This window comes from Stomoxys calcitrans, chromosome 3 (genome assembly GCF_963082655.1).
Source record: "Stomoxys calcitrans chromosome 3, idStoCalc2.1, whole genome shotgun sequence".
Taxonomy (NCBI): domain Eukaryota; kingdom Metazoa; phylum Arthropoda; class Insecta; order Diptera; family Muscidae; genus Stomoxys; species Stomoxys calcitrans.
This window is the reverse complement of record NC_081554.1, coordinates 81487706-81515442: the sequence shown is the minus strand read 5'-3', so window position 1 is coordinate 81515442 and position 27737 is coordinate 81487706. Positions and strand designations below refer to the sequence as shown.

General features: G+C 40.5%; 1 protein-coding gene across 1 annotated transcript; it reads right to left on the bottom strand.

The window, feature by feature from the left end:
* Window positions 1–576: 576 nt before the first annotated feature.
* LOC106084952 (uncharacterized) lies at window positions 577–27128 on the bottom strand. Its single transcript, XM_013248939.2, has 7 exons — window positions 26163–27128; window positions 21240–21498; window positions 20707–21173; window positions 20350–20640; window positions 20045–20282; window positions 19894–19982; window positions 577–1342 (listed from the first exon to the last, which is right to left on the bottom strand). The coding sequence occupies exons 1-7, from the start codon at window positions 27045–27047 to the stop codon at window positions 1052–1054; spliced, it is 2520 nt and encodes an 839-aa protein (XP_013104393.2). The 5' UTR covers window positions 27048–27128; the 3' UTR covers window positions 577–1051.
* Between the last annotated feature and the right edge of the window lie 609 nt (window positions 27129–27737).

Genomic DNA, 27737 nt, shown 5'->3' with positions numbered 1-27737 from the left:
GAACAGGCGGTCTAGCCCAGTAGTGTGCCATCTGCAAGACCCTTTTGGTCCTTGAAAGAAACGACCGAGGCGATTGGAGAAATCGATAGTCATTTTAGAGTTCCACGACATTTAGAAATACACGTCGAATAGGATTGACTGGAGAAATTAGACGTGTAAGCGCTTATTTCAAGCAGGCAACTCACCCAGGGTCATCTTCAAAGCAAATAATTGCATTTGCCGGATATTTACTTCTTATAGTTCTTTCAAAGGCGGATAGTCTTTGAGAACGGCAATCGTCTAGTCTTTAAGATCCGTCAGATACTTTGACCGCTTAAACTCGAAGACGACCAAATATTAATTTTCTTACCTTTGTAAATATGAATTATTGAAACTTTATCCAAGTTGACATTGCTGTAGTTGATGTAAAATTAAATTTTTACTCTTTGTAAATATATCATATCAGATTTATTATAAAATTGTTTTACCTTAATGGAATTGATTTGATATATGTAAATATTATTTGTTTTATAAAATATATATAATTTTTGTAAAAAAAATATGAATTTATAACAACAACTTGAGTTGAGTCCCTAATCATGCATTTATGATAATGATTATGATGAATTTAATAAATAAATATAAAATACTCTTTTTTTAACATATTTTACAATTACTGACAGAAAACTAATACAAACGATGACGAAATGGGACCTCTTCCTTCATATACTTACATAAGTGTACACATATATTTTTACCGCCATTCACAAAACTCAATGTAGATTTGAAATTGCTCTGGATTTGACAGATTTCCATTATAGAACAGTCAAAAAAACCTATTTTAAGCCTTCATTAAGTTTTGTGAATGCGGCCGTTAATATACATTTATGCCATATGTGGCAACTTAATTATTAAAATGCATAAAAATTCAAGATTTCGGTTCCTCGGCTTGTTCCAACCACATGCATAAAATATTTTCATAGGTTTTTCCACTCTTAGAATAATTAATAACGCATATGCTGCTTAAAAATCGGAGCATAGTGTTATTAATGATTGTGTTTTTTTTTTTTTATTATTTACGTTTAGGCTTTTTACTTTCCATCAAACTCATAATTGTCTTACGCAGTTCTTCTGTCTCGCTCAACTCCAACTCATAGTTACGTATTTGCTCATTCTTTTCTTGAAGCTGTGATTCGAGAACGGTGATAACACCATCGCATTTCTTTTTGGCATCTCGTTGCTCTTCGAGGGATTTTTGGGTTTTAGCCAACTCTCGTTCTTTTTCCTCAATGTGGCGTGTTTTCTCTTTCATATCAACCTCATATGCGGTAATTGTCTTCTTGAGTTTATCAATGCGTAGGGACTGGAAGTGAGAAGGGAAAAAATGTGTCGTTAAGAATCAATATCAGCATATCTTTTCTACCATTCTACGGTGCATGATCTCTTATAATATCGTCTTAAAATATTGGTCCAAGTACCCAGCGGGCCCCTACCCAACCCCAAAACTCCTCTAAACAGATATATTCGACGTTCCTATCAATATGGGACTCAAATGAAAATATTCGACATTAGATTACAAATACGGCATAAAAGATTAGGTCCAAGTAATGGGAGGTCGCCCCTTCCCCAAATACCCCCAAATGGGCATATTAGCCAACCATGGCTATATGAGACTCAAACGAAAGGTTTTGGGAGTAGATTACGAATATGACATTAAAATTCGCGTTCATGTCCAGGTGGCGCTTTTCCTCCTAAAAATACGTCAAATAGGTTTATTGACTCATTATGAAAATATGGGACTCAAATGAAAGGTATTTAAGAGTAGAAAACGAATTTGATATCCAATTTTGGAGCCAAGTGTTTGGGGGGATATGAAGTTCAGTTTAGGGGGTGCTTTTGGGCGTCACCCCCTAAACTGAACTTCATGTCCGACTATGGCAAATTAAAGCTCGAATTAACGGTATTTGGGGGTAGAGAAAGTATTTGATAACTATTTTCAGGGCAAAGTACTGGTGGCCGCCCCCAACCCCAAAACTCCCTCCAAACGGTGCATATATACCGATCATGGCAATATGGGACTCAAATTAAAGGCAATATGGGGCTCAAATTGGGAGTATTGCACGAATTTGATATCCATATTTGAGTCGAAATGTCTGAGCTGCCATCGCTCCCCTAAAAAGCACTTCTTAATACCCTAATTTTTAAAAACACTAGATCTCGGAGATTTGTAATGCGATTCGTTCGAAATTTTTTTGCATTTTTACAGTCACAAAGGATTGCAAGAAAATAAGGGTGTAAGAATTAAAGCCTTCTTTGAGGATGGCACAATCCGCATAGTTTGGGTCCCTGCCCTAAAGCAGTAAGGGGGAACGAAAGGGCCGACGATTTGGCAGTGAAGGCCAGAGGAATGCCGTTGATAAACTTGGTTAACCCGAAGCCTTTCGGGTCGACGCAGTCCGATTCTAATATTTTTATCGCACACAATATATTATATTATTTTAAGGTACCAATTGCACCACATTAGTACGTTTTTTTCCACATGTCGTATCATCATTTAACCACCCATCATATATTTCTTAGTTGTACCTTCATTCCAAATTTCAGACCTCAAGCTCCATCTGCACAAAAAGCACCAAATGGTACCAATTTTGGTACCGAAATGTACGAAATTTCCGTACATCATTTATTTCTTAGTTGTACCTATGTTCCAAATTTCAGACCTGTAGCTCCATCTGTAATGAAAGAACCAAATAGTACCGATTGCGTTACTAAACGTACGTTTTCTGCCATTACCAGTACTACTTTTCCATTGTTTCTTTTCACCCTCATCTTTTTGCACCAGATGTCTTTTAATTCTAATTATGACAGCTATATCCAAATATGGTCCGATCTGGACCGTATTCAACAAATAGGCAGAACGCGCTCTGCCAAATTTGATCGAAATCGGATGAAAATTGCTCCTTTTATAGGCTCAATACACTATATCGGGAGATAGGCCTATATGGCAGCTATATCCCAATATGGTTCGATCTGAACCACATTTGACAGGAATGGGTAGGGGTCTACCAGAACTCACTGTGCCAAATTACATCGAATTCGGGTAATGAATGGATCTTTTATGGCCTCAATACCCTACAATATATCGGGAGATTGGGCTGTCGGTCTATAGGGCAGCTATATCCAAATATAGTCCTATCTGTACCACACTTCACAGAAATGGTTAGGGGTCTACCAGAATTCACAGTGCCAAATTTTATCGAAATCGACGAAATCATGAAAAATTACCAATTTATTGCCTCTTCAAGTTTGGAGATCGGTCTATATAGCGGCTTTATATAACTAAATTCCGATTTTATGAGATAAGAAGGTCAGGTTTATATACAAAGAATACGAAATCATCAAAAATAAATTGGAAAATGTTTTTATACCCAAGATATCTGCAAAATTATAAAAACCCAAAAAGGTATTTATTGCGTATTTACCCAATAAATACCCAAGCGTTGGGTATTTACCCATCACACAGGCCGATCTGCCGATTGAGGATCTTAAGCCCATAAAAACCGCAATTATTATCCGATTTCGCTAACATTTCAAATAGTAAGTTGTTTTAAGCTTCCCGACATTTCATTTTGGGCAACACGTGGTTTAAACAGCTCACGCATGATTCGTGTTCTTTTACACAGTCAAACATCTTCAGTTTGGTCTATAATTTAACCATGAATCGTCTTTCAAACGAACAACGCTTGCAAAGTATTGAATTTTATTATCAAAATGCGTGCTCTGTTAAGAAAGTTCATCGCGCGCTTCTTCCATTTTAGGACGAAGCTCATTTTTGGCTCAATGAGTACGTAACTAAGCGGAATTGTCGATTTTGGAGTGAAGATCAGCCAGAAGCATTGCAAGAGCTACCAATTCATCCAGAAAAAGTCACACTTTGGTGCTGTTTATGGGCTGGTGGTATCATTGGACCGTACTTCTTCAAAGATGATGGGAATCGTAACGTAACTGTGAATGGTAAGAACTATCATGAGATGATATTCAACTTTTTTTTGCCCAAAATGCAAGAGTTTGACGTTATTTCACGTTCGGGAGCGTTCAATTATCCGACTAGATCGTGCGATTTAAGACTTTTAGACCAGTTTTTGTGGGGCTCTGTAAACTCTCATGTCTATACAAACAAACCCGCTTAAATTGACGCATTGGAAGACTATACTGAAGCATTTATTCGTGAGATACCAGCCGAAATGTTGAAAAGAGTATGTCAAAATTGGACTAAGCGGATGGATCATTTGAGGCGCAGTCACTGTCAATATTTACATGAAATAATCTTCAAACATTAAATTATATGGACCGTACTATCGATTCAAATAAAAATTTCATGCATTTTCTGAATTTTATGTTTTTTTCTATAGCTCTTAAAAAATCACCCTTTAGATATAGCTGCCATATAGAGCGATCTGCCGATTAAGGGTCTTGAGCCCATAAAAGCTCCATTTATAACCCGATTCCGCTGAAACTTGAAACAGTGCGTTGTTTTGAGCCTACCGTCATTACACCCTAATAAGGTTCATATCGGACAATATTTAGGTATAGCTGCCATATAGACCGATACGCCTATTTAGGGTCTTGGGCCCATAAAAGCCGCAAATATCTGATTTCGCTGAAATTTTAAATAGAAAGTTGATTAAAGCCTCCCGATATCCGACTCAAATATGGTTCAGATCGATCTATATTCAGATATAGCTGCCATATAGAACGATCTTTCGATTAAGGGTCTTGAGCCTATAAAGGCTGCATTTATAACCCAATTTCGCTGAAACTTGAAACAGTGAGTCTTTCGTCATCACTCCCAAATATGGTCCAGATCGGACAACATTTAGATATAGCTGCCCTATAAACCGATCTGCGATTTAGGATCTGAAGCCCATAACAACCGCAATTATTATCCGATTTCGCTGAAATTTCAAATAGTGAGTTGATTAAAGCCTCCCTATATTCGACTCATATATGGTTCAGATCGGTCTATATTCAGATATAGCTGCCATATAGAGCGATTTGCCGATTAAAGGTCTTGAGCCCAAAAAAACAGCGTTTATAACCAGATTTGAAACAGTGAGTTGTTTTAAGCCTTCCTTCTAATTTCAAAATTATTTTTATACCCACCATTGTGGATAGGTGGTATATTCATTTAGTCATTCCGTTTGCAACACATCGAAATATCAATGTCCGACCCGACCAAGTATATATATTTCGGATCGTCGTACAATTCTAAGACGATTTAACGATGTCCGTGCGTCTGTCCGCCTGTCTGTTGTAATTACTCTACAGCCTTCAACAATTGAGATATTAAGCAGCAATTTGGCACAGATCCGTCTTTTTGATGCACGCTGGTTAAGTTCTTGAACGGGCCAAATCGGACCATATTTGGATATAGCTGCCATATAGACGGATCTCCCGATAAAGGGTCTGAAGACCATAAAAGCTTTATTTTTTAACCTATTTCTCTGAAATTTGAAACAGTAGGTTATTTTAAGCCTCCCGACATCCGAATTAAATATGGTTCGGAAGGGACTATATTTATATATAGCTGCCATATGTACCAATCTGCCGATAAAGGGTCTGAAGCCCATAAAATCTTTATTTATTACCCGATTTGTCTGAAATTTGAAAAAGTGAGTAGTATTACGCCTCCCAACATAAGACCTAAATATGGTTCACATCGGACCATATTTAGATATAGCTATCATATCGACCTTTCTGCCGATAAAGGGTCTGAAGCCCATAAAAGCTTAATTTTTTAACCGATTTCGATGAAATTTGAAACAGTGAGTTTTTTAAGCCCTTAAAAGCTTTATTTTTCGTCCGATTTCGCTGAAATTTGAAACAGTGAGTAGATTTAGGCCTCCCGACATAGGACCCAAATATGGTTCTGATCGTACTATATTTAGATATAGCTGTCATATAAACCGATCTGCCGACAAGGGGTCTGAAGCCAATAAAAGCTTTATTTATTACCCGATTTCGTTGAAATTTGAAACAGTGAGTTGTTCTGATCCTCCCCTGGGTTCTCATCTGTGGGTCAGATATTTAGAGTAGTCCCCAGTACCCTAGTGGACGTGGTCCTCATCACTCCGCCTTTTACACTTTTTGTCCATCGCAGAGTACCAAACTACTGAGGCGTAAGGAAATATTGGCCGATTCGGCCCCATTTTGAAAGATATGATATAAAATAAAAATTAAAAAAAAAATCGCCCGAATCTCCTCCTGCAGGACCGTATTATGGTCAGGCACTCGAAAACAGATCTCAGGTCCTGGATTCTCATCTATTTTTTTGTATTCTCCAGTCCCCTGGTGGGCGTGGTCCTCATCATTTGCACATAAGTCAATATTGGTCTAATCACACCCTAGTAGAGCCAGTGGACTATCCTCCGATTCAACTCCATTTCGAGCCCGTCTATGTAGTGCCCAACGCCTGTGAGTCTTCTCGGTATGCTCCTGAATGTGTGACATTGACCTTGTCAGACATCGAAATCGTTCTATTGAGGAAATGTGTGGCGTCAAATTGGCCCACCTTCGTCCTCCTCGTGAATAGGTAGATTTAATTCTTCGTTGTTGTTGTGGTTTTAGCCACATTTGTATGTGTTTGTATTGGTCCTCCTGGTCAAGCTCCTGTAAAGGCGCCAATAACTCGCCTTATCATATCGAGCACTATAGTCAGCCAGTATTTATGCAAGAGCTGCTATAGCCCGGCCTCTCACTGAGACTTTCTTAGACCCTTTTGGCCCTTCTGCATAGCTGATCGGATCCTTACCCCTTTGAATCTCTCCTCAGTCAGTATTGGTAATAGGAGTGGCGATAAAATGCCTAATCTACCCATCGGGCCGCTCCAACCCCAAAACTCCCCCAAAACAGACATATTGGACGTTCATTTCAATATGGGCCTCAAATGAAAGGCATTCGGGAGTAGATTTTGAATGTGGCATACAAAATCAGATGGAAGTAAAGGGGGTCTTGCCACCCCTCAAAAACGCCATTAGCCCCATTGTGAATATATGATACTTGGCTGAGCCGATTTTCTTAAAATTTTCATAGATTGTGTACGTTTGTCTGGAAGGAAACATAGGCTATATAATTTTTAGATATCAGGCGGAGACTGACCCTCCCCCTTACCCCAAAAACGCCACCCATATCCGAAAGTGGTCCGATGGGCACAATAAGGATATATGGGATATAACGGATATATGGGACTCGGTTTGTTTGTTCCGTATAGACTGAAAAACGGCAGAACCCATTTTCTCGAATTTTTCGCATATTGTGGAAGTTGGTCTGGAATTATATTATATTTCGGCATCGGAAGGTGGACGGACCCTCGCCTTATACCAAAAAAACACAACCCAAAATTAAAAGTGGACCGATCGGGACAGTTTAGCTATTAAATGAAAGTTATTGGAGAGTATAATACGAATATGGTATTAAAATTTGGGTCCAAGTACCCATCGGACCTCTCCAACCCCAAAACAGACATATTGGACGTTCTGGCATACAAAATCAGATCGAAGTATAGGGGGTCTTGCCACCCCTCAAAAACGCCATTAGCCCCATTATGACTATGATACTTGGCTGAACCGATTTTCTTAGAATTTTCATAGATTGTGTACGTTTGCCTGGAAGGAAACATAGGCTATATAATTTTTAGATATCAGGTGGAGGCTGATCCTCCCCCTTACCCCAAAAACGCCACCCATATCCGAAAGTGGTCCGATGGGCATAATAAGGATATCAAATGAAAGGTACTGAAGACCAGAAAACGAATATGGTATTAAAATTTGGGTCCAAGTACCCAGCGGGCCCCTACCCAACCCCAAAACTCCTCTAAACAGATATATTCGAAGTTCATGTCAATATGGGACTCAAAAGAAAAGTATTAGGCAGTAGATTACAAATATGGTACATTAGGTCCAAGTAATGGGAGGTCGTCCGCCACCAAATACCCCCAAATGGGCATATTAGCCGACCATGGCTATATGGGACTCGAATAAAAGGTATTAGGTGTTTTGGAGTACGCCCTAAAGCACCCCCTAAACTGAACTTCATTTCCGTTTGGAATAAAGAACGAATTTGATATCTAATTCCAGTGCAAAGGTGGCCGCCCCAAACCCAAAACACCCTCCAAACGGTTCATATTTACCGGCGATGGCAATATGAGGCTCAAATAAAAGGGATTTGGAAGTGCAGCACGAATTTGATATCAATATTTGAGTCGAAATGTCTGAGGTGCCATCCCTCCCCTAATGAGAACATTACCCAAAGGAAGAACATTACCACCAGGAACCAAGAAGGAGCAAATTCTCACACATCAATCCGCTTTCCGATTCAAGTTTAAACTCAATGATAAAGGACCTCTTTTTACAGCCGAGTCCGAATGGCGTCCAGCAATGCGACACCTTTTTGCGGAAAATTCTTTTAATGACCATGTATGGCATTGTTCCTCGCAAATGTCGCCAACATTAAGAGGGGATAAACACCGTTTTGTTCGATGTTCTCGCCAGGATTCGAAAGCGTTCAGCATTATAGGCTACAATGGCACGAATTTGATATCCGCATTCAGGGTGAGGGTTCCCCACCCTAAAAAGATATTAGAGAGTTAAAGAAGGCGCAGCGGAGCGGGCCCGGTTTGGCTAGTATACATATATATGTCATGGGACCCATATGGTGTATCCATCCGTTCCCCACAGGAATGGTCTAAGGATTGGATCGGTGTGTCGGTCCGCACAGTATTAAAAGCCCCTCGATGTCAATGCACACTGCCAGTGTGTACATTGTGGCATAGAAGGATTCTTCTATTTTATGCACAACCTTATGCAGGGCAATCTCCACCGACTTTCCCTGACACAGACATGATGTTTATATTTCATCAGTTCGCTGGATGTCCTTTGTCTATCATGGTATCCACGATGCGTTCCATGCGTTTGAGTATTTAAGGCTTATAGGTCTATAGGCCTTTGGTGTCGCATAACTTGCCTTGCCGGTCTTGGTTATAAATACCACCCATACCTCCTGCCAGGCTTAAACACCTTAGTGGTGGTGTTTTTGACCAAGGAATGAACAGAGGGCTTATATGGCACATGGTGGTAGACCTGTACATCTGTACTCTTTGATATCCTCATGGAATTGACTTTTGTAACAAACACTCGCTGACACTGCTGCGGTCAAACACATGTTCCATTTGACGGACATTCATGTTACCATGGTCACCATTACAGGTCCCCCTCGCATGTCAAATGTCATTGGTCATTTGGTCAGCTAAAGGAAGATTGCCATGACAACATTTCCGTCAAAAATTTTTACAATTCGCATATTTTTGATACGGTTAGGCGATGCAGTTCACCACGCCCAAACAAAATGAAGTATTTTTTTGAAATCAATTGTGCTTTGTTAATAATTTTCCAAATTCCAAACACACTATGTCAGGAGGTGCCTTCATTTCGCATAGTGGCTCCACAGACCCTCTGTAAGCAGGAACAAAATGAAACAGCATCGAAACAATCGGATGGAGTTACAATAGCATTTCAGCCCAAAGATGGCATTAAACTATCGTATAAATTTAAAATATTCTTTAAAATACTGGGACCAGAACCTCTAACCCAACGCGAGACATTGCTGGTATGGAAAGCAGTGAGGGCTTTGGAGCAGCAGCTTAATACCAAGGAGCGCCTTCAAATTTCCAAAGACAATATGGCTGTAATAAACAAGCCGCAAGTGGTGCCTGGAGTTAGTTACATTTTCCATGTTATTGGTATAACCGATGCTGGGGAGACGACAAGGGAACAGGTGTTTACTCTGGATTATGCTGAGGGTATTTTGCAAAATAGCAATGTACCGGAGGGCATCAATTTCCTGTTGATAGGCTCCGAAGAGATTGTGGCCAATATGGAGTATAATGTGGTGGCCAGGGTTGCCTTCTGCAAGCCCAAATATGATTATTTCATGCAATGGCGACTGGAGGAAATCGATAATAAAGACAAGGAGTTGGAAAACACCATATCCAGTGTTTTGGCAATACCGGCCAATATGTTGATGCCCAACAGAAAGACCTCTGTGGAAGCCCAAGTCAGGGAGTGGAAGACTAATCGCCTTCTAGCACGCGAAGTTCTTATGGTTGAGGTCTTGAATAAGGGCTTTCAGGCCATGATCATACCGACTGCGGCTCGAATTGGACAAGGCTCGAATTTGACATTTCGCATTTTTCTTCGAAACTTTGACCAGGTGCTGGAAACCAGCATAAAATGGCAACTCAGGGATGCCAACACCAAAGCTGTGGTTTTCAATCGGGAAGACAATGAAAATGAATTCAAAGTGAGGTTTGAAAGGCCAGGTTTGTATCATGTCTTGGCCAATGTGACCATAAACGATATTTCTTCCAGAGTCAAATCAGAGGTCGAGGTGGTGTCCTCACTTTTTATCAGCTATGATTTTCAGGATGTGCCCAATTTGAATCCTTCGACTAATGAAGAATTTAAATTTTCGGTCATTGTCATGAATCTAGTGGCCAATTGCGAGGCAAGTTGGCTAAGTGCCCAGGAAGATGGTTTCCAGTTTATAGCACGTGATGTACTGGACAAGGAGTACTATGGCTACACCAAGGTATCGAATCTTGAAAAATATTTCCTAGAGGAAATAGCAGACTTTTCTAATTCCACCGTTAACAGAGAGATAACACTGCATATTCCCAAGAAGGAGTTGAAAAGCGAACTGACCTGGCCTGGATTTGAGGGAGATGCAATGTACAAGTTTCGCTTGGATGTTACCTGTCCCAAACCCTTTGTACAAAGCGAACAACTGCAAGCCATGGGCCAGACGAGCAATGGTGAGGCCTTTGAAGAAGAGCCTTGGAAAAAGGTTATAACCGGCTATTTCACCATAGACCTACACACAAATTCCCCGCCCCAGGCTTTAAAAGTGTTTGTTCAACCCTTGGGGGGAATAGCCCTGAAAACCACCTTCGTTATAAATTCCCAAGAGGCCAAGGATTTGCTCTTAGATTCTCCAGTGCGCTATGAGCTGAAAGTACGCATGGACTCTTTTGATTTGTCGTTTGGCAAATATTTCGCATACAAAACCTGGGAGACAACGCTGCCTTTTGCTGAGAAGCCTTTGCAGTTTGCGGTAGAAATGTGTGACATCAGACAGGCCTGCAGTAAGATTGTCAATGACACAGAGATTAGCCTGCACTTTGAGGAGCTAAGTGACACCGAATATGAGGAATATTTGCAAAAGGTAAATTCCCTCTTTATGTTGACCGATTTTCAGGATGCCTTCAATCAGGTCACTATGGCTTTGATAACATTTCGAAATGGCAAATCGCAATACCGCGAAAGGTTTGAAAGTTATGCCAAAGTTTTGATTACCAAACAAATTGAAAAGCTTTTAGAGCAGCCTGGCCACAGTGTCTACATAAGCCCTGATAACATACACGAGTTTGTGGAAAGGTCAAAGCAAGTTTTGGATTATACCAAACAAATGGATAAGACCACCATTGAGAAGCTTTTGGAAATTTTGGAAAACCTCATTGAAGCACCCAAAGTAGAGGAGAAACGTTTTCGCCGACAAGACGCCATGCCACGACGTTTTAAGAGAATTGTCAATCAAAACCAGGACTTATATCAAAGAACACAAATGATTCTGCTAGAGGATCTACTGAAAACCGAGGAATACTCCCCCGAGGCCGTAGACCATTTTATAGAGAAAATCTCCAAGTTGGCTCAAAAAATGTGCCTAAAGAAAAGTCTAAAGAAAGAATCTTTGAAGACCTCCACAGTATCGTTGACTTTGAAACAGATCAAGGGAGAGAATTTGCAACAGCCCTCAACCACTCAAATCACCGAAGACCTTTTCGACAAACTCATAGTCCAGTTCAAGGCTCTGGATTCCAAAATACTTCAAAGTGAAGCCAGATATTGTTTGGTTATAAAATCATTCAACTTCCATGAGAACATACAAGAGGAGGAGTCTTCCCTCATACAATATAATATCTATGAAATCATAGATGACAATCATTTGCAGGAACTGAAACTACAGGACATGAACAACAATCCAGGCAATGTGCAATTGGACATATACCCCTCGGAGCAGAGAGTAAATAAGTGTTTCATGAAGTCCTCCTATAACTCGCAATGGTCTTCGGAAGCTTGTAAATCAGCAGAATTAGGAAAGTTTTTGCGTTGCTCTTGCTCCCAAACGGGTTTTCTAAAGGCTTCACTCATTGCTATGCCAACCACTACCCCAAGGGCCATGGTTAATAGCGACTCGGCATTTATAACTGCCACAACATCAACATTTATGTCGACAGGCTTACCCACATTCATATCATTAACCACTAGCACGGTGGTAAGTTTACCTTCCTCCACAATGGAGAGCACACCATTTGCTTTTACCAATACTATTCCTGCAACTATTGTTGCTTTGCCAACGATGGCAGTTAATCCCACATCATTTGTAGCTCCTAATACAATGATTTCACATCCTGAGGCAACTATGCAGCCAAAACCTACACCACGCAGTAGCAGTAACATGCACACAAAACCTACAGCACCCATGGACAAGGTTCAACGAGCATCACCGCTGTCGTACATCATACCCTTGATATTTATTCTGGTTCTTTTAATTTTGGCCGCCTTCTTCTTTTTACATCGTCGTCGTATGCAACAGACCTCGGTTACAGCCAAAAATTTATCCTCCTCAATGGCGTTGGAGTATCGTAAACCGGCGTCGGGAATTAAGTATGCAAATATTCAAGATGAGCATATGTTAAGTGGAAATTTTTAATTTGCCATTTTTTTATTTAAATTACCAATAAAGGCTTTAATATATTAAATATATCTTCCCAAAAGTTGAAATCTTAGTATTATTATTCGTTCAAGACGTTCAAGAGTTACGTATTACAAGTAAGAAGTAAAAGCGTGCTTAGTGCGGCCGGGCCGAAATTTGGGTGCCCACCACCTTGGATTCTGATAAAAATTTACCCTTATTCACTCAGTTCGTATTTGAAAAGTAAGACTAAGATGGATCGCATTTGTCGAGTTCTTTATGCGGTATCTCTTTTCAGGTAAACATAGAATTATGAATAAAAACTGTTATGCTATTGGAGCTATATCGAGTTATAGTCCGATACGGACCATAAATGAACTTAATGCTAAACATTGTATAAGTCATTGTGTAACATTTCAGTTCATTCGGATAAGAATTGCGCCTTGCGGCTCAAGAAATATCGGGAGATCGGTTTATATAGTAGCTGTATTGAGCTATAAATCGATTTAGACCATATTGGACTCGTATGTTAAAGGTCATCGGAGAAGGCGTTGTTCAAAATTTCTGCCAAAGCGGCTCAAGAAGCAATATCGGGATCAAAATCGTATCGTAGTTCAAAATTTCTGCCAAATCGGATGAGAAGTGCGCTCTCTAGAGGCTCAAGAAGTCAAGATCCCAGATCGGTTTATATGGCAGCTATATCAGGTTATGTACCGATTTGCGCCATACTTAGCACAGTTATTGGAAGTCATAACAAGTCTCATGCAAAATTTCAGCCAAATCGGATAAGAATTGCGCCCTCTAGCGGCTCAAGAAATCGAGATCCAAGATCAGTTTATATGCCAGCTATACCAGGTTATGACCCAATTTGGACCATACATCGCATGGTTGTTGCAAGTCACAACAAAATACTTTTTGCAAAATTTCTGCCTAATAGGATAAGAATTGCGCCCTCTAGAGGCTTAAGAAGTCAAGATCCCAGACCGGTTTATATGGAAGCTATATCAGGTAATGAACCGATTTAAACCATACTTATTGAAAGTGATACCAAAACAGTACGTGCAAATTTTCAGACAAATCGGACGATAATTGCGCCCTCTAGAGGCTCAAGAAGTCAAAACAAAAGATCGCTTTATATTTCAACCAAATCGGATGAGAATTGCGCCCTCTAACCGCTCAAGAAGTCGAGATTCAAGATCAGTTTATATGACAGCTATACCAGGTTATGAACCCATTTTGATCATACTTCGCATGGTTGTTGCAAGTCATAACAAAATACTTTATACAACATTTCAGCCTAATAGGATAAGAATTGCGTCCTTTAGAGGCTCAAGAAGTCAAGATCTCAGATCGGTTTATATGGCAGCTATATCAGGTAATGAATCGATTTTAACCATCCGATTTAAACAATACTTAGAACAGTTGTTGGAAGAAATACCAAAACACCACGTGCAAAATCTCAGCCAAATCGGACGATAATTGCGCCCTCTAGAGGCTCATGAAGTCAAAACAAAAGATCGCTTTATATGACAGCTATATCAGGTTAAGAACCGATTTGAACCATATAAAGCACAGTTGTTGGAAGACACCACGTGCAAAATTCAGGCAAATCGGATAATAATTACGCCCTCTAAAAGCTCTAGAAGTCAAGACCCAAGATCGGTTTATACGGCAGCTATATCAGGTTATAAACCGATACTTAGCATAGTTGTTTGAAGTGATATCAAAACACCATGTGCAAAATGTCAGTCAAATCGGACGAGATTTGCGCCCTCTAGAGGCTCAAGAAGTCAAAACCCAAGATCGGTTTATATGGCAGAGCTATATCAAAACATGGATCGATTTGGCCCGTTTACAATCCCAACCGACCTACACTAATAAAAAGTGTTTGTGCAAAATTTCAAGCGGCTTACTTTACGACGGATGGACGGACATAGCTTGATCGACTAAAAATGTCATAACGATCACGAATATATATACCTTATGGGGTCTTAGACGCATATGTCGAGGTGTTCGAGATTCAATCATTTTTTTAATTGAATCTGAACTTTTTCTGATTGATAGTTTTGTCATTTTCAATTAAAAAATTAATTGATTCAATCATTTTTTAAATGAATCTGAACTTTATTTCAATTACAATCGTGACTGAAATTTTTTAAAATTTTTAATTAAAAAGTAAATTGATTCAATAATTTTTTTTATTGAATCTAAAAAAAAAAACTGTGTATAAAATGTAACCGAAATTTTAATTCTTATACCCACCAACGAAGGATTTACTCACTCCGTTTGAAACACATCGAAATATCAATTTCCGAACCTACAAAGTATATAGATTTCGGATGGTCGTAAAATTCTAAGTCGATTTAACGATGTCCGTGTGTTTGTCTGTCTATCCGTCCGTCTGTTGTAATCTCTCTAGAGCCTTAAAAAATTGAGATATTGAGCTGAAATTTGGCACATGTACGTCTTTTTGATGCACGCTAGTTAAGTTCTTGAACGGGCCAAATCGAACCATATTTGAATATAGCTGCTATATAGACCGATTTTCCGATAAAGGGTCTAATGCCTATAAATGCTTTATTTTTCATTCGATTTCGCTGAAGCTTGCAAAACAGTGAGTAGCTTAAGGCTTCCCGACATCTGACCCAAATATGGTCCATATCTGACTATATTTATATAAGGCTGCCATTTATACCGATCTGCCGATAAAGGGTCTGAAGCCCATAAAACCTTTATTTTTTAACCGAGTTCGCTGAAATTTGAAACAGAGGGTTATCTTAAGCCTCCTGATATCTGACCTAAATATGGATCAAATCGGACTATATTTAGGTATAGCTGCCATATAGACCGATCTCCAGATAAAGGATCTAAAGCCCATAAAACCTTTATTTTTTAACTTTGCTGAAAGTTAACATAGGACCCAAACATGGTCCAGATCGGACTATATCTACATATAGCTGCCATAAAGACCGATCTCCCGATTAAGTGTCTGAAGCCCATAAAAGCTTTATTTTTTAACCGATTTCGCTGAAATTTGAAACAGTAAGTAGTTTTACGCCTCTTAACATAGGATCCAAGCCGTCATATAGACCGATCTGCCGTTAAAGGGTCTGAAGCCCAAAAAAGCTTTATTTTTTAACCGAGTTCGCTGAAATTTGAAACAGAGGGTTATCTTAAGCCTCCTGATATTTGACCTAAATTTGGATCAAATCGGACTATATTTAGGTATAGTTGCCATATAGACCGATCTCCAGATAAAGGGTCTAAAGCCCATAAAAGCTTTATTTTTTAACCAATTTAGCTGAAATTTGAAACATTGAGTAATTTTACGCCTCCTAACATAGGACCCAAATGTGGTTTAGGTCGGACTATATTTAGATATAGCTACCACATAGACCGATCTGGCGACAAAGGGTCTGAATCCCCTAAAAGCTCTATTTATTACCCGATTTCACTGAAACAGTGGGTAGTCTTAGTTCTCCTGACATTCGTCTCAAATATGGTTCAGATCGGACTATATTTATATATAGCTGCCATATTGACCGATATGCCGATTTAGGGTCTTAAGCCTGTAACAGGCGCATTTATTACCGGAGTTCGCTGAAATTTAGAACAGTGAGTTTTATTAGGCCCGTCGATATCAGAACCAAAAAGGGTCAGATCGGAACACATTTGAATATAGCTACAATATAGACCGATATGTCGATTTTGGGTCTTAGGCCTATAACAGCCGCATTTATTACCCGACTTCGCTGAAATTTGGAACAGTAAGTTGTATAAAGACTCCCAACATCTGTTCCTAAAATGGCTCAGACCGAGCTAACCTAAAGACCATAAAAGGTACTTTTATTCTCCATGTTGGGGTCACTAGCGCCAGGCGCAGGCGAGATAGGTCAATATAGATAGGAAGGCCAACCCACCACATCCATTCCTTAAGCGATCCTTAGGTAGCACATTGCATCCGTGACAACTGTGCAGGCTGTAGATGTTGGTCAGCTTTGTGTCGCTGCAACTAATATGTTCTTACGATTCATAAAATCCACTATCTCTTCGATCTTGCCTCTCAGACCATTGCCTGACCTGGAATGCTGCTGTTGCGTATATTGCCGCACGGGAGAGGTTGGGGGGTTACATTGTCCGACGACGAGGACGCAGAAGGAGACGACGACAACGCTTGTGACCCACTGCAGGCTTTGTTCACACAGCACCTTGCAACATATTCAGTATGACTATGCTCCCGTAGCGATGTGAGGCCAGAGCAAGATCGAAAATGTACCCACTCCATGCACCGGTTACACCTCACCGACACCGACCGATGATGAGGCGGTTCTGGCAAACTGAACAGAACCAGGGTCCAGGGTTCTTTCCAACCGCGGGATGTGCCTCTCCCCTGACGAAAAATGGTAGAACACGTACACTGAACCGACAGCCCTTGCCGATGAAGGATTCGGTGCGGGTCAATCCGGTGCGTATAACCGGCTGCCATGGGATTGAATAATATAGTGTAATTGTCGTCTATCGAGTGTAGCAGTTTGCTCAATGAAAGTAACATCAGTTAGCCAATATTATCCTTCGTCTTATTTCAAAACTGGTGTCATTTATTTCGGTTACGGCGGTGTCGAGGTAGATAAAGCTGCTGACTATCTCAAAGTTGTAGTTCCCAACTTTCTGCAATTTCTTTATCTGCTAGGGTTTACAAGGCTTTTGTGTAAGCTGATATCATCCACATTGTTTATCCCCATTTACTGCTAAATCCATTTTTGTTTATACCCTTTGATTAGATTTCTTCTTATTATTCTTTCACATATTTTACACTTCTCCCTTTCCTCTCTACCCATTCAACCTAAACATAAGAGTGAGAATATAATATACAAGTGGAGTCAAAATTGTCTGGGACATCGCCCCAACCCAAAAAAAAACATTTAGGACATTTTGCCTTTTGAGGTAATATGGATATGAAATGAAAGGGATTTGGAAGGTGAGTATAAATGTGCAGGCCACCGTAGCGCAGTACCCTCCCCCTTACCCTAATTTTCAGAAACGCCAGATCTCGGAGATGGGTGCTGCGATTTAAGCGAATTTTTGTGTGCTCTCATATAGTATCATATAGTAATTTTATATCCAAATTTCGGATAGGTACCTAGGGGGCCGCCACACCCTAAAATCTACCAAACATATATTTACACCAATGAAGACAATATAGGACTCAAATAAAAGGTATTTAGGATAAGAAATCTGATATCCAAATGTCGGACCAAGTGTTAGGGGGACCACCCCAAGCACCAAAACACCCCTAAATCGGACATATTTACCGACCATGACAATATGGGACTCAAATGAAAGGTTTTTGCGAGTAGAATACGAATCTGATATCCAAATGTGGGACCACGTTTCTGGGGGTCCACCCCTTTCCCAAAACACCCCCAAACTGGACATATTTACTGACCATAGGAATATGGGGCTTAAATAAAAGGTATTTGAATGTAGAATACGAATCTGATATCCAAATATGGAACCAAGTGTTTGGGGTGCCGCTTTTCACCAAAAACATCCCCCAAAGGGCACAAATTTACGACCATAGCAATATGGGGCTCAAATAAAAAGGTCTTTGGAAGTAAAGCACGAATTTGATATCAATATTCGGAAAAGGTGTCTATGGGGCCACCCCACCCCCACAACACCACTCAAATAGTAGGTATTTTCCGACTATTCCAATATCAGGCTCAAATAAGAGGGTTTTTAAAGTAGAACACGAATCCGATATATATTTTCAAGGCTAACTCACTGAGTAGACGCCCATCCCCAAAACACCCCCCAAGCCGGTCATGTTTGCCGACTATGGAAATATGGGGCTCAAATTAAAGGTATGTGGGAGTGCCCATGTATCTGATATCAACATTAGGGGAGTGGAACCTAATATTCAAAGTTTTTAGGGCCAATACCCCAAACCGTACATATTTGCTGACTTTTGCAATAAGGAGTTTAAATGAGATTAGAAAACGAATTTGATATTCAATTTTGAGGCCAAAGGCAATATGTTTTTCAAATAAATGAGAATAGAGCACGTTGCTGATATATTTTCCGGGCTTAGTGTTTGGGGGACCACCTCAATCCCCAAAACACCCCTTAATCGGTCATATTTATCGACCATGTCAATGTGGAGCTTAAATGAAAGGTATTGGGGGATAGAGCAAGTATTGATACCCATTTTCGGGACCAATATTCTGGGCGTCTAACCCTTTCCCAAAATACCCCACAAACAGCAATTTTTTAGTTACCATCGCAATATGGGGCTCAAATAAAGGTATTTGGGAGTAGAATACGAATTTGATATCCAAATGTAGGACCATGTATTTAGGGCATCACCCCTTTCCCAAAACACCCCCAAAGGGAAAAAATATTTTGACCATGCCTATATGTGGCTCAAATGAAAGGTATTTGAGATTAGAAAACGAATTTGATAAATTATTTTGGGGCCATGTGTTTGGGAGACACCTCATCCTGTTAACTCCTCTTAAGCAAATGGCAATATGGGGTTTAAATAAATAGTATTTAAGAGAGGAGCACGATGCTGGCATTTTTCAGGACCAAGTGTCTGGGGGACCACCTCACCCCCGAAAACACCCCTAAATCAGACAAACTTAAATTCGTAGACCAATAAAGATCATATGGGATTCAGGTAAAGGCACTTATATTGTTAAACTGTTATTCAAGCGATATACTATATCGTAGCATGGTATTTCACTAAAAGCTCTTTAATTGTCGAAAATAAATATTCCAAGGAAACTTTTGTTCCATATAAAGTAAAAGAAGGCGCATCGGAGCGGGCCCGGGTCAGCTATGTGATATAAAAGCATGGTTTTGAAAGCAGATTACAAATACACTGAACATATTTATGTGAATCTGAGAATGACGCTTAGCTCAGATCGTCTGGATTATCGGCTTAAAAATGCTTTAAGAACAATCTTTTTCCAAAGGGACATTTTTGGGCATAGCAAATCCTACCGGTCTAACTGGTGTTACATATAACACAATTCTTGTGTAAACAGCTCATACATGATTTTAAAATAGGACACCCTAGTGACAGAGAACTAAAATAAAACTTACACTCTCTTTGCTAGCTGTGTGCAATTTCTCCAATTCCTCTGTTTTTTGTTGAAGTTGATCCTTGAGATCGTTGTAGCTTTTTTGCAGCACTAAAAAAGAAGACACATTTTCATACATAACAACATAAATAACGGCCATAAGACAAACTAACCAATCATTTCTGAAACCTTGACAGCCAAACGCTTTTCACTGATTTGTAGTGTCTCCGATTGTTCTGATAGTTTTTTCATAAGCTCCGTCATGTTTCGTTTCAAGTTATCTTTCTGATGTTTCAAATCCTTGCATTGCGTTTGAAGAGATTCCTGATTAATGTGTAGCTCAAAATTCATAGTATGGTACTTTTCCAGCTCGGCATTTTGAAAATTGATGCGTTGAGTCAATTGAGTAATCTGAAAAAGGGGAAAAAGGAAAACATATACACAATGAAAGCAAACCAAAGTAGCAAGTTCAATTTACCTCATTACTGGCATCCTCCAGCCGCTTCTGCATGCTTTTCTCTGCAGCATTTAAATTTTTAATTTTATAATTGAATAACTCCATAATCTGTGAGGTTGCAACATTGTTGAGTTGATTGTTACGTTCAGCATTAGATATGACATCGATTAAGGCATGCAATCGTTCTTCCAACTCTTTGCTAACGAAAGTTTTATGGCTTTTAAGAATAGCATTTAAATTACGCCATTGGTCTCCAGATGGAGCTGAGCAAGTGGACATTTGATTGATGGAAGAATTCAGTTTTGAAATATGCTAAAAACCGGAATATCAAGATTATAACAATCTATTACCATTTTCAATTGTTTCTATACATCTCACCTTGGCCACTTCTGTCTGGGGAAAATGCTCAAATTGAGATATTTGAAAAACTGCAGAACAAACTCTTTCGCCGCCACTAATCATGGCTCTGGCCAAGGCATGCTGTATTTGTGGCAATTGCAATAAAGTGCAACACTTCTCAAAATAGGCCTTCTTGGCAATATCGGTGAAATTTATCAACAGCAGCAGACAGAAAATGGACTTTTCAATTTCCTCCTTACTCAGGGAATTGTCTGGCATTTCCGGTTTTATCGCCAGCAATGGAGCCAATATTTTATCAAAATACGATTCAGTTATTTTTGACAAAATTAATTTCTCCGTTTTTGTCTGATGCAATAGTGAAACTAAAAGCCGAAGCACAGCCGCAGTCTGAAGAGGTGATGTCTCAGGTTTTTCGGACGAATTTATCAATTGAATTACCACAGAGGGATCACGTGAAATACGTGGTGCTATTGATTCCTTTTTAGCTTGAAGAAGAAAAAATATTCACATAACTTTGTGGAACTACTCGTAAATTGTTGGCGAAGACTTACCAAGCCTGACTAGGCTGTCTAGCAGATTTATAGCTTGCACACCACACACTGCAGACTGCAGCCAGTTACATAACAGTTCAAAGATTCTAGGAATGTTGGAATCTAAACTTATGGCTGCATTTTCTTTGCCTTCCTCATCCACTTGACCCGAGAGGTCCATGATGTGCTCCATTAGTTCAAATAGCAATCCCAAGCATATTTGCTGATGCTTACGCGTGTCCTCATTTGAATCGTCCATGCTTGCTCTGGTTTCTAAACGCTAAATAAAGTAGTAAAAAGAAATTAATTTTGTAATGAAAATTGAGGGTATATCAAAAGCCGTTTGGAAAAAGTGCTAGCGGTCTTATAATCAATAGGTGAGTAATTATTTTAGGGGATTTAAATCTTTCTTTGATTCGAAATTTGTAACGGACAGTTGAGTACCTCATCGACCTCATACTCTTCAATTATTCAAAATATGGAAAATGAGCAATGGTAACGCTACCAAATCTAGACCCCGAGTTGGGTGAAGGGGAAACGTACAGACCGATCTCTCTTCTCTCTCGATCCTTGTTGAATTTTACAAAAGGGTGAAATCAACATGGACTTCGCAAACTGCACAGCACGGTGACGGTACAGATTGATCCAGTGATGTCACCTCTGATTAACATCTATCTATTCCTCTATGCCACCTGCTTAGCACATTAGGATTGTATCATATGATGATTATAATTGAGGACTTATACGAGAGGTTAAATGTATATGTGGCTTGAACCTACATACCAAGGTCATGTACGGGAGAGAAATATGAGCAGCACATATGCTGGAACCATGAGCTCCGGTCGGTGTGGTGTTCATTGTTATCACGAGAGAGTAAAATGCTCCATACGGAGTAGCTGCAACCGCGAACAATTAGCGGTATCGAGTAGGGAGTGTTAGTGAGAAAACGGGCGGCATCGGCTCTTGCTTAAATAACGATGCTCTATAAGACAAGGCGAGTTATTTGCGCCTTTAAATAATCAATGGCCATCATATTCCATCGGCTATCAGTCCCCTGGAACGAAACAAGCTTGGTGAACTTTAGGAGCTTGACGAGGATCGCTATTTCCAAGTATGGCTAGAACAAAAACAACGTGAGAGAGGTCAGAGTAGTCATTATCCAATACGACACCAGCTGGAAAGACTTTCGCTCCTTTCGAAAATCTTTACAAGGAAATGGTTGGGAACCAACTGATCCCCTATTCGAAACTGTCATGGAAAATGGAATACGGAGGAAAAAAATCGAAAGGCACAGTGCCCAATTTACTCACACCGAAAGAGGTTCGTTAGATAATTAAAATGACTTTTACGGCCACTGAGACACTAGACCTGACAAATGGGATCTGGTATGGCGGAAAGCTGTGGATGGGACAACTCGTACCAGGGAGTTCGAAAAGGTCAAAAGTTTGTCCTACCACGGAATCGCAAAAAGGTTGAAATTCGCATCGCAGTAAAGACGGATAGACATGAAATTGGAAAGGATATAACCCCGTAAAAATTCAAACAGAAGGAGCCACGACAGAAGAAGTACACTTACGGCCTTCCTGGATAGCTAGGAGGCTTTTGACGACCCGAAAATAGGGTCGATAGTCACAAGCTGGACCACCTGGTGGTCTACCGGAATATCACACATTGTTCAAATAAAGTGCCACGTGTCATAATAATCAATGCAAATTTGGGCTTAATGTGGTCAGGACGGGTGACAAGAGAAACACCTATAGGGAATGTATTCTAGCCGATTCTCTGGAGAATCGTGATAAATGAAGCATACAGGATCTCAACAATGATGGCACGAAATTATTCGCATATGGCGTATGATGTCGAGACATGTTTTTTTTTCGATCAGCGAGGTCTGTTCGATTAAAATAGCCTTTGTAGCCAGAGATTCAGATGGACAGTATGACGGCGTTTAATGCCTTGGATTCGTGGAAATGTTTAGAATCCCTTATAATCTCCGTTCCTGGACAAGATGGCATTGCGGAATATGAGAAGGCGGACGAATATCCCAAGGAGAGCTCCTCCACTCCAAGCGAACCAGAGACCGCACTTGCATTCATGTCATTTTTCGAACTACACATTATAGTAGAGAGGACGTCCTGTTCGGAGTTGTTGGCGAGGTAGGAATCTGTACTCGAATGGTCTACCGTCGATTGAAGTAGTTGCTGGTTTATGAAAAGATATCACTGACCACTAATAAAGGAGTTATGTTGTGGTGTTGTATTAGTCACATTTTCATGAGGAGGTAGCGATCCTCGTCAAGCTCCTTCAGGTGAGCAAGCATGTTCCGGTGCATAAGAAAGATCGACATGGCAATATGTAGATGTTGTAGCTACATTGGCATGCGGAAGTAGCTATCCCCAGCGGGAACGTGATGGCCGTTGGTTATTTAAAGGTGCCAATAACTCGTCTTGTCATATCGAGCATAATAGACTCAGTATTTACGAAAGGCCCGGTGCCCCCTGGCCTCTCACTGAGACACTCCTCTCTCAGTGAGACTCTCCGCTTCTCAGAACGGGATAACTATGAGTACCACACGGGTTGGAACTCTGAGCTCCGATTTATGTGATGCTCATCGTCATTACGAGAACCTCAGCTGGGAGCTGCCTGGTTCGTCCGTTTGTGGAAGGGGGTAGCTACAATTGTCTCAGTGAGAGGCCGGCGAGACTGGCTCTTTTTTAAATAGTGCCTATGATACTCAATGCGACAAGGCGGGTTATTCGCGCCTTTATATAACCAATGGCCACACAGTTACCACGGCGATTCTACCGATGGAGCTTGACGAAAGTCGCTACCTCCACATACAAAGGGGGCTACAAAAACAACAAATATCCGCTTAATAGCGTTGAATGCCCGCGACTGTCGTTGCAGCATTCCACTTATCCTTACCCTATGGACGCGCCATGTAGCCTCCAGGTAAGCTCAAGTTCCAGCCAGCGTGTTGTTCATAGTTATCCCGTTTGACACACTTCTTGCACATTGGCATCAATCTAGATCTGTAGGAGTTGAGGCGCCTGCATCTGCTGAAAGGCAATTGGGCCAGAACTACTGTGGGTTGCCGGGGGAGGTAACCACAGGCACTCAGTATTTATGTGAGAACCGGTGCCGCCCGGCTTCTCACTGAGACTCTCCGCTCGAAACCGCTTATTGTCCTCGACTGTGGTTGCAGCTACTCCATATAGAGTTTTCCACTATCCGCAACCTGTGGACGCGCCCGGTAGCTCGCATCTAAGCTTCCCGTAACAGCAATGAGCACCACACAGATCAGAGCTAAATGTTCCAGCCTGTGTGGTGCTCATAGCTATCCCGTGCCGGGTCACTGAGTGCTGTCCGATTCAAGTTTAAGCTCAATGATAAGGGAACTCCTTTGTTATGCAGAGTCCGAACAGCATTATGTATAGCGAAAGAGTCCGAACAGCATTCTGTATAGCGACAGCACTTGATACAGAAGTTTAACATGACAGGATACCTCACAAATATGACAAAATAACCACCCTGAAATTTTTTCTGATAATCACGCCAGGACTCGAACCCAGGCGTTCAGCGTCATAAGCAGACATGCTAACCTCTACGCTACGGTCGTCTCCCGCTATGTCCTTCCTTTCTTGCTAATGAAATACAGAAGTACAGACCTCCCAGTGAAAAATCTTTATGGTAGGTTACTCTACTACTACTGAATATCCCATGAGCATTCCCTTAAGGAACAGTGCAATTAGTGCAGTCTGATAAAAGTTTAAGCTAAAAAAAAGGGAGCCTGCTTTTTTAAACGACCGAACGGCGTGCCGCATAACGAAACCACTTGGTACAGAAGTTTTAACTTTGCAGTGTACCTCACAAATGCTTTCAAATGTTTAGGTTCGGATTTGAAGCCAGAGGATCGGCGTCATAGGCGGACATGCTTACCTCTGGTTGGGGTGGCCTCCATGGTTACTCATTCAACCTAAACATTAGCTGCATCTACTGGGCTGTTTTTATAGCAACCATTGTAAGACTACCTAGCCGTATCCAAGGCAATCTGAACTAGTCCAGGGCACAATCCCATGGTAGCCGGTTATACGTACCGGATTGACCCGGTGGATTCCTTCTTCGGCAAGGGCTGCCACTTCAGTGTATAACGCACTGCTACAACAACATACGAAACCTCTTCTTATGCTTGGCCAGTCCTACTTATCTTACAAACAGCTCGCTTTCAACGCACCTTATCTAAGTTGCAGAGTTGCTACCGAAACTCTACAATATGGATATATTGCAGAATCTGAGCAAATGAATAGTGGACGGGCAAAACAACAATCCCCAGCAATAGGTTTTGTATACCGGAACAATTCATAAGGGAACTTGTCAAGCATCGCTACTTCATGCAACATTCAAGTATATGGCTATAAAAAAATCGCTTCGTTTAACAGAATCTGGCCAAGGAATGCAAGCCTATATGTGAAAAAGGGATATTGAGGACTTGATAGAGACCTTCAGGGGTTACCTTTAAATCCCCCCTGCAAAGTCATTGCCGTTCTATACCCTACCTGTATACAGAAAGAAGTCTCCATGGAACTAGACATATTGGCATACCAACAAAACGTGGCAGCCTTCCAAACATTGCGGATGACAAAAACCTACTTAGGTAACCAGACTTAGTTTTTGGCGTAACTGACATCCAGATGTTGAATAAGACTCATAATAACATTCGGGCAATCCGATTTTTGCACAGCATTTGCCAAAAGACTCCAGAAAACATCAAATACCATACTAAAGCTAAAGACTATTGCCAAGCAATCCCATGACAGCCAGTTGAACGTGCCAAATTGGTCTTCATTGGTGAAGCCTACCACCTTAGTGTACAACAGGCAATATTGGCTACAACAACAGCGAATAATTTTTAACACTTAATATATACATCCAAATATTACTTACATCCAAAACCTTTTCGATATCCTCAAAGTAAAATTGATAGCTCAACATTGCCTGATGGAGACCACTGTGCGCTTTTGAATCCTTCAGAAACTCTACAATATGCCTCAAGTGTGGAACATTCCATGTTTTAATGCATTCATCGATAGCAGCAAAGCATGAACGCAAAAATAAATGCAACTCCTTTTGGTCTGGCGAATGAATGTCCTCAGAGAGAATGATCAACATTTTATTGGCCAACATTCCATAGTTTTGTATGCGTCGACTGAAGCTTGAAATATTTACAGAACGCAAGAACAGGAATAGAACAACAAAATTTTTATAGCACATATTTATAAGCGTGGACAAAGCTAACTGGGCATGTAATTCCTCGCCCTCCTCTGAGGCTTGGTAGACAATTTGCACTAATTGTTCCAGCAATACCACAATATATGGCTCTTCCCATGTAATTTTTATGCCAAATGTCAACTCCTGTAATAAAGTTAACACTCTCTGCTGTTTGTCTCCCGGTTGGGTGCGTTTTAAGAGAAATGTCAACAGTGGTATAAAACGATATTCATCTACAATGGCCGCACGAGCCTCCAAATTCTTGGAACAATGCTGCAATACAGCCACACAGGCCCACAAGGCATCTGAATCAGCGGATAAGCTTCCCATCACAGCATGCAAATCAATGTAGAATTTCGATATTTCCAAATTGCCGGGTGCAAAGTATTGAGGCAGTATGGCAGTGCTGAGCAGGGAAGCACTGCGATTTAGCAAAACCAGTGATTCCTCTGATTTGTTGTTGCGATATATAGCCGCCTGTACACTAAAATCTCTAACGTAGCTTATGGCATTTGCAGATTCACTGCTGCTGTTGCTGGTGTTATTCTTGCGGGAATTCATGGTCTTTTTTTTGATTACAAGTTTACAAATCTCCAACACGATTGAAAAACAATTTCACAAAGCGGCACAATTCAATTTTTCAAATGAAAATAAGTTTGACAGCAGTTGTCACGAAAGAAGTATGTTCAGTTGATTACCTCCAGAGTTACCATTTCACTTGGAAAATGCAAATGCAAACTGACTTAAAAATGGCTTTACGATAGAAGTTTGTTTAATGTGTAAACCAAAGACCGTACGGTCTGCTAGGTCTTCCCAATATCGTAAAAGTGGCACATTTAGATTGAGGCAAGTTGATATGTCGAATGCAGCATTTTAACCAATTCCTCTTTTTGTTCCTTCGTTAATAAAGGGTGATTTTTTTGAGGTTAGGATTTTCATGCATTAGTATTTGACAGATCACGTGGGATTTCAGACATGGTGTCAAAGAGAAAGATGCTCAGTATGCTTTGACATTTCATCATGAATAGACTTACTAACGAGCAACGCTTGCAAACCATTTTCAGTGAATCATTTTCAGTGAAATCATTTTCAGTGAATCGACAAATTTTGTTCAGCGATGAGGCTCATTTCTGGTTGAATGGCTACGTAGATAAGCAAAATTGCCGCATTTGGAGTGAAGAGCAACCAGAAGCCGTTCAAGAACTGCCCATGCATCCCGAAAAATGCACTGTTTGGTGTGGTTTGTACGCT